The sequence below is a fragment of the Penicillium cataractarum genome (genome assembly GCF_028827025.1).
Source record: "Penicillium cataractarum strain IBT 29864 chromosome Unknown utg000005l, whole genome shotgun sequence".
NCBI classification, from domain to species: domain Eukaryota; kingdom Fungi; phylum Ascomycota; class Eurotiomycetes; order Eurotiales; family Aspergillaceae; genus Penicillium; species Penicillium cataractarum.
The window spans coordinates 3,728,217-3,743,051 of record NW_026622741.1 but is presented as its reverse complement, the minus strand read 5'-3'; the positions used below and the strand labels follow the sequence as shown (position 1 = coordinate 3,743,051).

Sequence of the window (14,835 nt, the reverse complement as noted above, 5' to 3'; positions counted from 1 at the left end):
ATCGATGTGGTTGGTGCCCAACAGACCCTTTTGCCTTTAGCGACTGGACTGCCCCTCAAATTGGTGAAGGTCTGGACTTAGGAGGAAGAAAACTTTGTAGCCCAGAGGGATGGCGGGATGAGCGGGGGTGTTGCTTTTGAACTCGGTCTAAGAATTGGGGTAAATGCAGTGGTTTGCGGAGTTACTGTGCGTTCATGCACCACATTATTCAGAAGATCCCTGTCCACATTCGTTGGGTTAGCCTGGGGATGATCTTCGGAGACTTTGAATAGTCTCCCAAATAGTGCATGAACGAGCAGCGATCTCGAGATCAGCAGTCCGCTGCTGGCTTCTAGCTTGACTATTTGGGCTTGAGAATGCGCCATGTGGATCCCACATGGAGAAGGGTTCCATGCATGACACGACTCTATGCACCGAAGTGACCAGAATCGAAGCCTTTAGCGCGGAGCCGGTCGTTTATACCCCCACAGTCATCGTCAACTATAGTGGGTCCTCTAGCACATGAAACCCAGGGTTTGCCTTACTGCCAGGCACCGGTATAGCAAAGATTGACAGATGGCTGCTGATTATCCATGGACTAATTGGGACTGTCTTCTCAACTTCCCCTGTCAAGTATAGACGCCAACTGACAACAGGTTACGGATCTTGAATGACCCACTTGCCAGAATACGATGTTGCAATCTGCGTGACTACTGTGATTGATGTTGCAGACCTGTGACTGATTGATGCACTGCCCGAGAGTTTGTTATGCTGCATAAGGCTGTTCTCCGCTTACTCCGTCTCCGGGCTCGCTTGATGGGCGGCAGCATTTTTCTTCGGCTCCCTGCAGACACGGGCTGAACCACTTGCAATTTCTTTCTAGAAGCCCCTTCGCTGCAGGTATGCACAAGCTATGCATTCACATAACCATAGGAGAATGCGTTTGTACCTTCCAGGGTCCTCGGATGTCAACCCTGACCGCTCGAAATCCGAGATCATCGCGAGGATCGCTTCCTATTCGAGGCCATGCCCAGGGGTATCCGCAGCCCCCTGACTCGTCAAGGGGCCGATCATTTCACCAAATGCCCTCGTGAAGTTGTGAGAGGCACTCCTCTGCCTTATGTACGGAGACAATGGCTACACACTATTGATTTGTTCCTAGGCCAACTGAGGACAAGCGTTGACGATCACAAATGGCGTTTCTACAGTAAGCAGCGCCACCCTGGCCACGTTGGTAGTCCGCCCCTGTCAACAGCCCCCACAGAGAATTGCCACCGGCATCCAATAATGCCCTCAGATTCTCCACAACGGAGATCCATCACTGGAGGCTCCGCGCACATGCGAAGGAGGAATCGGGTACTGTTCTAGGAATTTTGAACGTAAGAGACTTCACAGAAGGCGAAAATAATTTTGAAATCAACTCCACCGTCTACAGTAGGAAGTTTATTTGGGGTGCCCCGGTCAAAATAGTCAAAAAGTCTTCGCCCTTGCTTGAATGTGCCTGCTTTTATACACTATATGTGAAGTCGGACTTGAGCCGCCTTGGTCCCTTGGTGATGTTGTTGCACTAGTTAACGCCCCTCTTGGAGATCCCGGTAAGCACTCATTGCCGAGTAAATTATCGGCAGAATTTGAGGGGCATGGTCTCGTAACTTCCACTCAATAATAATATAGGTAATGCGAATCGACTAGATTAAGCCCAGGCACTAGAATCGTGTGGCGTTTTACCATATCGAATTGCCTGGGCGTGGATGATTTCCCCAGACATTTGTCATAGATCTAGCCTGGGCACTTGTAAAAGGTCATAATTAGAATGTATGCCATAATTATGGCTATTCAATTGGACGATAGGTATTCTGAGCTTGGACGCCGGTAAGTACTATGTAAAACTAGTGCCACCTCGTAGCATCCATCCATGGCGTTAACTTAACTAGAGATTCCAGCTCTCCCGAGAAAATACCATTCTGGTATATCCTTTGATACCCCAAGGTGTATCATGGGCTAGTACAATCTGGACACCCAGAAGTTTGGGCGAACATGGTCAAGTAGTCTTAGGGTCCACTTGCAACGGGAAGACGTATCTGAAGATGGACCTTGGCGGCCAGATATTCAGCACCGCCCGTAACCCTGCAAGTGGGAAAGTTTGCGATCCTTTAAAAGTCTCGGGACTTCCAAGCTGTCACTGGCAGATTGGATTGGCCTCTATATTTATAATTGTTGGCGGTATACATCAAAAATGCTTTCCCCCCAACTCAATTCAATTTCCTACACACAGCTTACCAGTTTGAACATGAATTTAAAAGGGCAAATCTCAACATAATTCCTTTCCATTGCATAAGATTAGTACATGTATTTGAGTAGATTGTAGCAGAGTTCAAACACAAATGACCAACGCAACCTAACAGCCTTAGACATTCTCAAGCTCAGGAGCATCGTCAGGGCTGCCCGAATCATCCGTAAAATGCAATGTGACAAAATTGACATTCGGCCTCTGACCAAAAAGTCGAGCGAGCTTAGTATTTGTCATGAGCGATGAGCGAATGACCCCAGCAACAATGACAACTTTCACCAAGGATTCAATCGCCACGCTGTACTTTTTCAAGAGATCCATCAAGAAACTTTCATTGATGATCACGGATTTTACGAGGACCAACACACGTGTTGCCGTCAATATGTCGCTGCCGTCGTTGCCAAGATCTGTTAGAGTGTCGGGAGTCAAGAAATTGGCACCAAAATACTCGTTGTGGATGCCAAGCGCCATTGGCATGCTGCCCGGTGTCGCTGCCAGGATGGTCAGGTTCCGTGGGAACATATAATTGTCATCTGAGAGAGGGTTCTCGTCAACGAGGTTGTCCTTCAAGAAGCGGTTTGCGAGTAATGCTCCGATTTCATGATGAGCAGATCTCCAGATTGGGTATGTGGGACTGCACTCGGGCTCGAAAGACATGAGAATCGTAGATGGTTTGTCTCTGGTGATATAGAAGATTCGAAGACGACGGGAAAAGATTTTGTTGACCAAGCTCTTGCCTAGCAGGTGCATCTTTTGAGGTTGATATTGGGGAGCCATGGTGCTGTTGGTGGAAAGAAGCACATCCTGCAATTGAGGACAGGTTTCTTGAAGATGCTCTTTCCAGACTGGGCCTGTGTCGTCAATAAGCCAGGTCTCTGAATCGGTGACGAAAACAGATTTGTCGGCTTTCAGAAACATGACCGCATCTACCAGATTGCTGCCAAATGCCCAGACGTCTGCATTCCATTTCCCTTGAAGGAGAGCAACTAGCAATCCCTTGACTTCGGGGGTCATCATAGCGTGGTCCTTGTGACGACCACTTCCAATCACATGGACAGTTTCAAACAGCCCTACCCTTTTCAGGACGATCTCCCAGACCAGACGCGGGCCCCCAGTGACTATTATCGGCAATGTGTGAGGTGTCTCAATAGCCTGGCGCAAGAGAGCTAGCATATCGGGGTACATCTTGATAGCTGCTGCGACCTCCTGGCAAACATCAGCAAATGTCTGGTCATCGAAAACTTCCTCATGCAGCAACACTGTCTGGAGATAGTCCTTGTACGAAGAACTAATATGGCTCAATGTTGCTTTCGAAGGAATATTCTCCAGTCCCACCGGCATAAGTTGACAAGGAACTTGGCACCAGAGCAGGTACTCGCTGTCCTGGGGTGAAAGAGTTCCGTCTGCGTCGAACAGTAAAACAGTTTCCACAAACTCTGCGCGAGGAGTTTCCATGATACGCATCAACTGTTCCTTGGCCGCTCTTCTGTTGTGGGCCTGGCTAAACACCTGAAGGTCCTTGATAAGGCTGGATACCTTGGGTACGGTGCCCAGATGAGGTGTCAGGACTGTGAAGGTAATGTCATACCTATGACAGAAGCGGCGCAAGTAAGATATGTCTCTTTTCTGCCAGCAGTCCCAGTCCTTGAGTTTCGCTTGCTCTACCTCATCTTGAGAGGACTTTTCCAAGGAGTGTTCCGAGTTGTGGGAATATTGTGCAAATGGCAGTTCCAGGTACAGGATGTGGGTATGCGCTTTCACGTCTGCTGATGGGGCGAGAGAGACGCATTGGTTGTCTTCATCCCAGAGTGTCAAGTAGCGAACCACCACTCCCATGACATCCTTCTTCGCACACTCCTCCTGAAAAGCATTAATAGTGACATCGCGGTATTGCTGCCCCTGGTCGAAATCGAGGGGATTGTATGCCAACAGTCCACCGGGGCAAACCCCTTCGAGAGCTTGGTTGGCGTCATAAAATGCAAACTCGTCTTCTCCGATTTCTTTCTTTAATTGGTTGACCAAGAATGTTGTCCCAGCTCCAGAAAGGCTAAAAAGACCGATGATCTTAGGTCTCTGAGGCGGGGGATTCGGCAGAGGCCTGGGGGCCCTTGTAGGCATGGCCTTGTCACGGTCCGGTTGGGTTGAGGGCGGTCCACATAGCTTCAAAGGCATCTTTCAGGTTGAGAGCGAAGACTTTGTCGAGTAGGATTGCTGAAGAAAAAGGCCGATGAGAATGAGATCAGAAATGATGAAGTGAGAAGCAGGAAGCCTGTCGCCAAGTGAGAACTTTATGGCTGAAAACTGCGGGTCGAAAAGAGTAGAAGGGAGAAAGCTTGGAGATGCTGAGAAAAACAGATAAAAAGAGTGTTTTGGAGGCAGTAGGTTAAAGGAGAATCTCGTGTCAGTCCAGCGTTTCACGCAAAGGGCAGTCACCAGGCTTAAGATCCATTAGCTCTATTCTATGTCACATCGTAGTCTATCAACAAACAAACGTCTCTCTATTAGGTGACGTGCTCCTTCTCCTCTTCCTTCGGAATTCTAACCCAAACAATCGTGACAAGAGCGGCAGTCAACTGTGCGGCGAGAGCAAACCACCAGATAGCCCGAAGCCCTTCAAGGCCTATTTGTCCATCCGGTCCTCTGTCAACCCGTGTGCCAATCGCATCGGCAATGCTGGTCATGATTGCCGAAGAAAGGTTCTGGTTGGTGACCAAGAGACTGCCAGCGCTGCCTTGGTATGAACGAGCGACGTTGCTGGTGATAAAGATGGAGGCAGCAGCAAAGGCCAGGTCAGGACCGAACGTGACGAGAGCAACACCAGGAAAGGAGAGCTTCCAATACATCGTCGTGGCTGTCTGCGGGATGAAGAACGCTGGACCGAGCGTGAAAGCCATCATGGATACGGCATAAATATAGTGCCCAGGTACAATGTGAATGGTTCGGCTCACAACCCAGGTCGCGAGAACACCTACGACGGCATTCGGGATGTGATAAAGGGCCACATCGAGTGGCGTGGCACCCTGGATACGAAGCCAGAACTGGATGGCATAGAATTGCCAGGCACCGAAGAACGACCCGAAGCCCAAGAAGTAGGCTACCATCAGAGGAGTGAATCCGGGCGTTCGCCACAGTCGATTGGGGATCAGTGGGCGAATAGCTGCTCTTTCAGCGAAGAAGAGCCCAACTAATAGAAGCAACCCGACAATGATGAGGGCATACGTGTACGGAGACCACTCTGTGACGGGTCCCTGCGTCAAGCCAAACAGTAAGCAAACGCAGCCACCGGCCGCACAGCCTCCTCCGATGTAATCGAACTGTCGTAGCGTTGGGGCTTCAGTGCCCGCAACATCAGCCACGGGTCGCAGCTTTGGGATACTAAAGTATGCAGCCACACAGCACAAGGCACATATGATCGCGTTGGTTCCGAAGATCCACTCGAGATGGCCATTCAACCCACCTCCCTGAAGCGCACCAAGCGAAAACCCAAATGGCGCTGTTGCAGCCATGGCAGAGAATACTCGATTCTTGCGAATCCCTGGCTTATATACCCGCCCGAGGATACTCATGCTTCCTGACACGAGGACACCAATTGCCAGTCCTTGCATCGCTCGCATGACAAAAAACAGAACATAGCGCGAAGGCTGCAGCGAGAAAGCTCCGACAATGTTCCACACCGATAGCCAGGCAAAGGCGCCCACCATAAGACTCTTTGGAGGAGCCAGGTCGGATAGGGACCCAGAGATCACCACGGACAGGCCGTTCGCAGTGTTGAAAGCACCCACAATCCACGGCAGCTGGGTGTTGTTGATGCCGAGGGCACGCTTTAATTGCTCCTGTGGAGCAAGCATATCTCCCAGAAGGAAGGAGAATAACATCAAGCCCGCAGAACAGACCATGATGAGCACAATTTCGGCAGTGAAACTCGAAAGCTCAGGCGGAACACCTTGCTTCTTTCGAGTTGGCGATGCCGACTCATCGGCTTCATCGCGGCCTCGGGATACCGAGGGTTTTCGGTTAGTTAAGCGATGGCCGAGAGAGTTGAGTTCATGACCATCATCGACAGCTTGACTCAAACTGGTGATTGTTTGCGATACCTTTAGCGCTTGCTTATCGAAAACATTCTTATTTCCCAGAAGAGGATCTGGGGTTTGCGAGCCGGTCGCTGGAGTGGAATAGGTTCTGGCATAGTCAAAGGATGACCGACTCGACGTAGGAGCTGAGTCTCCCACTATTTGAGAAGACCCCTCAAGGCCCGTTTGGCTCGTCAAAATTGAACTTGTTAAAATTTGTGGAGGGGCTTGCGGAGGACCTCCGTCCTCCGGAATCGAATTCGGCTGCCCAACTGGCATCGTGACCGTATCCTTGAGAGTACGCCCAAGGTGGTAGAGAGAAATTTGAAGTGATCTTGGAATTTTCGAGGGAAGGAAGAATATATACAGCAGATTTCTCGGGTGATAAAACCCCCAGTCGTGGGGGCGCACACCATCGTGGCGAAAGGACAAAATATTTTGTCGATGATCTAAGGCCAGTGGAGGTGTGAGAGGTGGAGAAGAGTGGAGCTCCGGTTAAATGGCGAAAATAAGGCCGCTGCCCTGCGATAAGAAACGGTTGGCAGCTCTCGGAAGAACTTCGCGATGGTTTTTGCTAGACCTGATTCCAGATTTGCTCTCTTGATGGTACTTTGAGGTTCCTTGCGGACGATCGCGTCTCCACAGTGCGGCTACGCGGTGGAACCCGTCGATCGGATTGTACCTAGCGAGAAATCATGTCAACGATGCTGATTCCTGCCCGACGAAGCAGAAAGAGCCAGTGAGGCATACTTATCAGCCTCTAGGCCTCGTGCTAGTCATGCTAGCGCTGTCGATGACGGTGCATGCAGGGATTTCAATTATCATCAGCCGGATGGACAATCATTGCAGCTGCTTACCCTGAAACAGTGGGCCCAGGTCTTCTTAGGAAAGTATTGCGACAAAGCTGTGATGTATGAGATTTGTAGATCAGTTCGGGGCACATCATCCCTAATTGACTCGGCCCGAATCAATAGCCGCGAATGAATATCCACAAATGCTATTTAGCTTGCATACATGTGCCTTGGAATCAGCGGCATGGACTCGTTGCTCCCGAAACGAACAGTTCTGGGAATAACAGGTCAGGTTATGCAAATACCTATTCGACCCAGCACCCGACCGATAGTCCGACCCTGATTGAATACTGTTGATATATGCCAATTTATGAATCATATGGCTTTCTGCGATGTGGCAAGGCCGGGACTCTATTTAACAAATTGCTTCTCCTGCCTAGACATTGACTTGGCCACATAGAACAACGTCTTCTCCAAAGGGATACCACTGAACGTTCTTCAACCTCGCAGCAGACATCGGATTTCCCTCTCCGTCAAACCTTCTCGCTGGAGACACAACCACACCCCCTTGCCCGAGCCACGTCGGTGCAATCGTCATGATCACTCGATCAATCAAAGCCATATAAGGCGGTTCCAACAATGAGTTGATGACATGACCACCTCCTTCAATCATAACGCTCCGAAGACCGTTCGAGCGGAGAGTAATAAGTAATTCTTTCCAGTCAATCCGGTGATTACCAGACTCTGAAGTCGGTATGTTGAGCGAAATGAATTGACCCCCGTACTTCTTGAGCAGGGCATCTTTCTCGGCCGGGGGCTCCCGAACGGTAGTCACAATCCATGGCGCACGACCACGGCCCTCTCTGCAAAGTTGAAATAACTTGCTATCATCAGAAAAGTCCCATCTTAACGAAGGGTCAATGACAATGGGTCGTGGCTGAGACTCTAAACCCTCGCCGCCGTACCCTCCAACTCCGACAATGCGGCAATTCAGGCCTGGGTCATCGGCCAACGCCGTGCCGACGCCAATGAGAATGCCATCATGACGAGATCGTAAGTAATGAGTCATTGCTTTTGACTGAGGCCCCGATAGTGCGGTGCGTGTTCCAGGGGACAGCGCAAGCGAAGAATCGAGTGATGTCGCGAAAGTCAGAGTCGTGAAGGGCATGTCAGCGCGTGGAGTCGTCCCATCGCGTGGTGGTAGTTGTGGCTCCAGGAAGACCCTGTCTGCCTCGGGAAATTCTAATGCATCTCTAGGGGGTGCAGCCATGATGATATGATGGTTTTAGTATGTCTTCAGCTCTGTTGTTTTGGATGGAGAGAGGAAAGTGGGATGGCGGGACATGTTTTTGTATGCCTGAGGCATGAATCGATCAAACTATCGGATGAGGGTGTTTACAGCTGGCAAGGGCCCTTGGTCACGTGAAAACCGCCTTCCTTTCTTACCGCGTAACGCGTGACCTTACTAAAACGGGTAGTTTCTTTGTTTGCTAGACACTATATACCCTACCTGCTATCCCTTGAACCTCTTATCCTTTTTCCCTCGTTAAAAATTTCACGTAGCGGAAACCTATATATTTCCTATATTTTTTTATTAGATTTTTATTAAATCTTAATACTTTTTTATTAAATTTTAGTAATATACCTCGAGTAAAGTAAAATATAAGTAGTTTTATATAGATTTTAGCTAAAGAAGATAGGTTTTGTAAAAATTAGAGAAAAGAACGTAAAATATAGTATTATAATAATACAACATCTTATGTCCCCGCTTCTAGCGCCAGTCAATACATCGCTTCCGTGCGTACAGATTTCCATTGGCTGGCGAGCACTGAGCCAAGGTTATTGACACTGGTGAGCGTATGAGGATGCCCACAGCCGAGCACCTTCTCACTCCATTCCAGGGCTCATCGATGCATCGCTTCCGCCTCTTCATATTTTCTTGCCTGGAGTGCACACCGCCAAGGTCTCCTGAGCCTTAAGCTAGTCAATCTGACTCGTTATCTAGATTACGCTATCCCTTAGCTACTCCAAATTCTACGAGACTTTAGATCTTTCATAATTTTTCTAGCTTTTTGCTTTCCCGAAGCCTGGTATGCCTCTACGAGAAGCTCTAAGCACTTTAGTCAGATTCTGTCGGCCACCGGCTTTTTTCCTTTTGAGCTTTCCTGACGGTTATTTACCGGCGAGAGTCTTTCGCTTTGAGGATGTCAGAAGAATATTGCTGCACTGCCATTATTTGTAGCTTCACTACACGATGCGAGCCCAGTAATTTGGAACCTGTCTCTAGGGTTATTGGCTTCCGCGAAGATAAAAGCTTTTCTATGCTGGCTTAAATGATTGAGTCGTAGTTCGTTCTACTTAACGATGAACCTAAGACTTAATTATCTTATGGCCGTGGGAGAAGACGCTTTAGTCTATCTGACTTCGCCCCACAACTCGGGTAAACATGTAAGACCTATTTTCCGGAAGAGAACTAGGCACGTCAATTTTAATATATTTTTTTTCACTAATTTTACTTCCACTGGACGGGGAGTTGGACGTGGATAGTGAGAGGTGGGGTGGATGGTTGGGTAAGTTTGGATTCCATTAGGTTCTTAGTTCTCAATGGTCAATTGGGCTAATTTGGTTTTGCTATCCAGTATGTCCGGGCCAGGGTACGTCACTGCTGGAGTTGTTCTATCGTGATACCACGGCGGGGAATAGGGTACCGGATGGGTATGATCAGATAGAATTGAATGCTGTTTGCAAGATCGATTTCGACTTGGACCTGGGAATGGTCTCTCTTTTGCATTTCCTCATGGGTTGCACTCGGGACTTTGGGTCTTAGATCTTGGATTATTGCGCTTCCACAACTTACTGACTGGGGTATGAGGTATCTGATTCAATAGATAGGGGCGCTGGTTTTGACTCATGATATATGGCTTGAATCTTTCGCCCGTACTACTTACTGTCGCATGGGCAGTGAGTCGGAATTGAATGAAAGCTATTCGGGCATTGCACGACATTGACTTGGATCTTTACTTAATCTTGCTATTGAGATCACCCCCTGTTGGAGCAAGCGAGGAAACGAATTTATTAGGCAAAAGAGTTCTTAAATGGTGCGGGGCTTCAGAATCAACCTAGAATGGGATCATGCACTAATTCACAAACATACGCACGAAAAAAAGGTATTTAATTCCCCTTAGTCATCTCATAGGTTCTTGAGCCTCTTCCATAGACTCGGCTTCTTCATGTGTGTTCGCGACTCTGTACCCCATGGAAGAGAGTAGTCCGACTCGCCATAAGGAGGAGAATAGCCCGCCCCGAAATTCTGCTGTGACGCGCGGTAGGGACTTGAGGATGAAAAGTCCACCCTGCTTTTTGACTTTCGATCTCGCAGCGACGGCAGTATTGCTTCCTGCAGCATCTCCAATTTCGAGCTCACGGAGTCTGCGCGTGGATCGAACGGATCCATACCATCCAACACTTCTTTCAGCACGGGCTCTTCCAATGTGTATTTCTCTTGAGCATGAAGAGCCTCTGCATATTTTTCCAGGCTCAAGAGGGTGTCAGGGTTGGTCGGACCAAGTATCTCTTTGAAGTCCTTGATTGCTTTCTGCAACATATCTTCTGCTTCGCCATAGCTCTCCAACTTTAGGTAGGTATTACCTAACCATTGCTTTGTCCGGGCTCTGGCAAGATCCTGTTCTCCAGGCTCGTCGCCTTCATCTTGCATGAACAGCGTTTGATGCAAGACCTCTTCTGCTTCCCCATACTTGCCCTGGTCATAGAGCAGCCTTCCTAAGCATTGAGATGATTTCCAAGAGTCTTCATCCTCCTCATACTCTTCGTATGCGCGGCGCAAAATTGGTTCCGCGTCACTATAGTTCTTCAGGTTGAATAGGGCCATGCCAAGATACCGAGATGTCTTCGTAATCTTGGAGTCCAGGTCCGTATATGTGACTCGCTGTCTTTCATATGTCTGACGTAGGATTCTTGCCGCTTCTTCGTTGTTATCCAGTTCGTAAAGCGCAATTCCTAGCGCCTGTGCCGTGTCTAGTGTCGCATCATCAAGATCGCCTAGAGTAATTTGCTGCCTTGTGAATGACTGGCGAAGAAACCACTCGGCATCTGGGTATATTTCCAGTCCCAAGAGTGCCAGGCCAAGGAGATACGATGTCAGCAATGTTCTGTGATCCATTTCGCCAAGTGTATCGCTCATTCTATCAAAGGTAGAACGGAGAGTTTCTTCGGCCTGATTGAAAAGCTTCTTATCGAGCAGCAATTTCCCAAGAAGGTACTCTCCATATAAGGTGCCGCTGTAGTTCGGCCCGTGGGCAATTCTCAGCTGCTCAATTGACTGTCGGATGATTCCTTCGGCCTCGTCATCGTTTCCAGCCATGGCAAGCATATTTGCAAACGTGAGAGATGATTCCAAAGTGCTCGGATGATTCGGTCCAAGAGTAACTTTCTGCACATTGATCGTCTGGCGCATCATTTGCTCGGCTGCATAGAAGTCATCCTTCATATACAATATCTGTGAAAGGAGGATAGATGATTGTAATGTGCTTGGATGATTTGGTCCAAGGGTAACTGTCTGCGCGTTGCAAGTTTGTCGTATGATTGTTTCCGCCTCTTGGTCCTCATTCTTGTCGTAAAGAATTTGTGCGAGGAGATAAGACGACTCTAACGTGCTTGCATGGTTTGGTCCTAGCGTAGCATTTTGTGCGTTGAGAGTCTGTCGAATAATCTCAAGGGCATCCTTCTGCTTCTCTTGAGCGTTCAGTATCTTTGCAAGAAGGTGGGACGATTCTAGTGTGCTGGCATGGTCAGGACCAAGGGTAGCCTTCTGTGAATTGAAATTCTGGCGGGCAAGATCTGCGGCCTCTTTTAACTCCTCTTTCTCAAAGAGCGTTTTAGCTAGCCAGAAGGTAACGTTAAGAGTTTCTTCAAAAGATGATCCAACAACTTTCTTCCAACCGTCGGACGCGCGAGAGAAGAGGGTCTTGGCTTCCTCGTATTTTTGCTTCTGGAAAAGCGCTCTTCCAACCCAAAATGCGGCAGTAAGAGTGCTCGGGGAGAGTGGTCCATGGACTCTGTCCTCCGTTTCGAAGCCATGGCGGAAGATACCCTCTGCTGTTTCATAGTTCTCTAGAGAGAAATGGGTACGCCCTAGCCAGTGCTCTGAGAGCAATGTTCGTGGATCAGCCGCACCAAGTATTTTCTCATATCCGTGCATTGCGAGGCTGAATGAACCCTCCGCATCATCAAGCTGGTTTAGCTCAAACTGGCAAAGTCCAAGCCAGTACGTAGCTTCTAGTCCATGCTCATGTGTCATGCCGAATCTCTGTTGCCTTTCCACAACAGCAATGGTGAAGAGAGCTTTGGCTCGCTTGTATTCTTTTCTCTGATAAAGTCCCTGGCCATCCTCAAACGCCGTCCCGCTGTTATCAAGTGAGTTCAGGCTTAATTGGGGAGAAGTGATTGACCCTTGCCCAGGTGATTTCTCAAGGCTTCGTGCCTGGTATGAAGATGCTGGCGGTGAGCTCGTGGAGGAATAAGATCCAACAAAGCTGCTTGAGGCCGCTTGCTCTGACTTTGCTGTGGGATCATGACCTGCAGTATTGGCTTGCAGCATCATCATTAGATCTAGCCAGCTCTGTGAATCCAGAGTAGACTGGTGATTTGGCCCAAACACCGTCTGCTTTGCGCTCACCACGAGCTCCCCCACGGCTCGTGCTTCATGATACCTCTGCTGCATGCCGTAAACCTGCCCCAAGCGATGAAATGATTCAATCGTTTCTGTATTGTTCAGTCCAAGTGCCGCCTTGCGGCCCTCAGCCGCTTCATGGAACATTGCCTCCGCCTTGTTGTACTCCTTTCTAGTCACCAGCTTAACTCCTTGATCATGGAGATACTGGAGTCCATCGAAGGAATGCTCGTTCACGGACTTTAGGGTGCTTGAAGTTGACGGTAGTTCCGGGGCAGAAAAGACTGAAGGGGCAGATGATGTAAAGCTCGATTGGGATTCGACCTCTTTCCTGGCAGGGACAGATTTTCTGAAAGGGACGTCTTTTCTGGAAGGCATGCTCGCGCTCTGAGCTTTAAAGCTGTTCTGGGAGACACTTGATGCTTCTCCAGTTGGCGCGGAGTTCGATCGCGAATAGATCACCTGTGATGGTCGCGGTGGAAGTGGGGGAGGGGGGCCCTTCATGTTGACATCGCTGGCCCTTTTGGGCGAGACATTTGGGGCTGTTGGCTTGTTAGTGTCCCAGGATGCATAGCCCTGTTCGCTAACGGTGGACAATAAAGTGTACCCATCACCTCTCAGTTGCTTTGAGAGCCCAGTCATCATCCCAGCGGTCTGCAAATGAGTCATTCGAGTAACCTGACCAAGAAGGGGTCCCATCCATTCATGTTGCAGCGCCGTTGTCGCGCATATCCTTTCAGAAGCTTCAACGTGCATCAGAGCTTCGACAAAGGTATAGAACTCCTTGCTGAGTTCGTTTGGGCTCGATCTTGGAAATGGAAACGGGGAGCCTTTTAAATATTCTTTTAATTTTTCATGACCGAGGGGATACTTCTTGAAAGCCATGTAGAGGACGGTCACACCGAGCGCCCACATGTCGACCTTTTCCGTATACGGTAACTCGGTTTCATTTTTGTCGGAATTCATGGCAAAATGTAGTTCTGGTGCAAGATATCCATTGGTGCCCACTACGGAGCGAAGATCAGCGATTCCAGTGACGCGCCTGCTGATTCCAAAGTCGCCGATTTTGACCCGCCAAACCGGTTGCGCCTGGACAACAAAAATATTCTATAACGATTAGCATGTCTTCTTGGATTGTGTCATCCGACGTCGGTCGCTTACTTGCGGCTTGAGATCGCGGTGAACATAGCCATTCTTGTGTAAAAAGTCGAGCCCTTCAGCCACTTGATGTGTGATGATCCTGACTTCATCCTCAGGCAGTGGCTTCTTGATATGGCGTTGAAGGTCGCCCCCCCTCAATATACTCCATGGCGATGTATACATCTTCATCACTCTCGTACCAGCCCATAAATTTAACGAATGAGCCACCATACTGGAGTGCATTAGTGACAAGAGGCCTGAGATGTTCCTTATACAGAGTGGCATACCTTGTCCTGGGAGAATTTTGCAATTGCTTGCAATTCATCGGCGTACTTCAGCCCCACGGACGAAAGACGTTCTTTATCCATTACCTTGATGGCCTGTAATTCCCGCGGCATGCCCTTAGTGACTCTTTCATGCAACGTAACGCTTCCGAAACCCCCTGTCCCAAGGTCTTTGACTGGCTTCCAGTATTCTTTGGTTTCTTGTCGCGCGACATATTGTCCTGAGTAGCTGGCTGACTGGGATATATGGCGTATCGTAAAACCTTCGTGGATAGAAACTTTGATCTTAGTGTCTACTACGAGGTCAGACGATATCGCAAGATTCTGGATATCCATAGCGCTGTTCATTTTTCATCACTCCCTCCAGAAATCTGTGAAAGTTAGGGAAGGGGAGAAAAAGCGAAGTCAAATCATTCCCGGGGTCCGACGCACATTTAGCAGCTAAATTGGCTCCGCATGCATCGTCCTTGATGTGGATATTTTACAAATCAGCAGTGCCCACTGTCCGCGAATTGTGCTCCGCCTCAATTTCCCCTCAGGCATTTGATCAAACTAAGCAGGGATGTTCGCGCTTTACAGGGGGCCATATGTA

The 14,835-nt window shown here is 48.9% G+C and overlaps 4 protein-coding genes across 4 annotated transcripts; all 4 read right to left on the bottom strand.

The window, feature by feature from the left end:
• Positions 1–2,386: 2,386 nt before the first annotated feature.
• N7496_007039 (HAD family hydrolase) lies at positions 2,387–4,441 on the bottom strand (the record flags this gene model as incomplete). Its single annotated transcript, XM_056699968.1, has 1 exon — positions 2,387–4,441. The coding sequence occupies one exon, from the start codon at positions 4,439–4,441 to the stop codon at positions 2,387–2,389; it is 2,055 nt and encodes a 684-aa protein (XP_056555381.1).
• Positions 4,442–4,770: 329 nt separating this feature from the next.
• Positions 4,771–6,618, bottom strand: N7496_007038 (uncharacterized protein; the record flags this gene model as incomplete). The annotated part of the gene is made up of 1 exon (XM_056699967.1): positions 4,771–6,618. The coding sequence occupies one exon, from the start codon at positions 6,616–6,618 to the stop codon at positions 4,771–4,773; it is 1,848 nt and encodes a 615-aa protein (XP_056555380.1).
• Positions 6,619–7,566: 948 nt separating this feature from the next.
• N7496_007037 (RibD family protein) lies at positions 7,567–8,400 on the bottom strand (the record flags this gene model as incomplete). The annotated part of the gene is made up of 1 exon (XM_056699966.1): positions 7,567–8,400. The coding sequence occupies one exon, from the start codon at positions 8,398–8,400 to the stop codon at positions 7,567–7,569; it is 834 nt and encodes a 277-aa protein (XP_056555379.1).
• A 1,920-nt stretch (positions 8,401–10,320) lies between these two features.
• N7496_007036 (uncharacterized protein) lies at positions 10,321–14,591 on the bottom strand (the record flags this gene model as incomplete). Its single annotated transcript, XM_056699965.1, has 4 exons — positions 10,321–13,926; positions 13,981–14,059; positions 14,124–14,191; positions 14,247–14,591. 4 exons carry the CDS (start codon positions 14,589–14,591, stop codon positions 10,321–10,323), a joined length of 4,098 nt encoding a protein of 1,365 aa, XP_056555378.1.
• Positions 14,592–14,835: the final 244 nt, after the last annotated feature.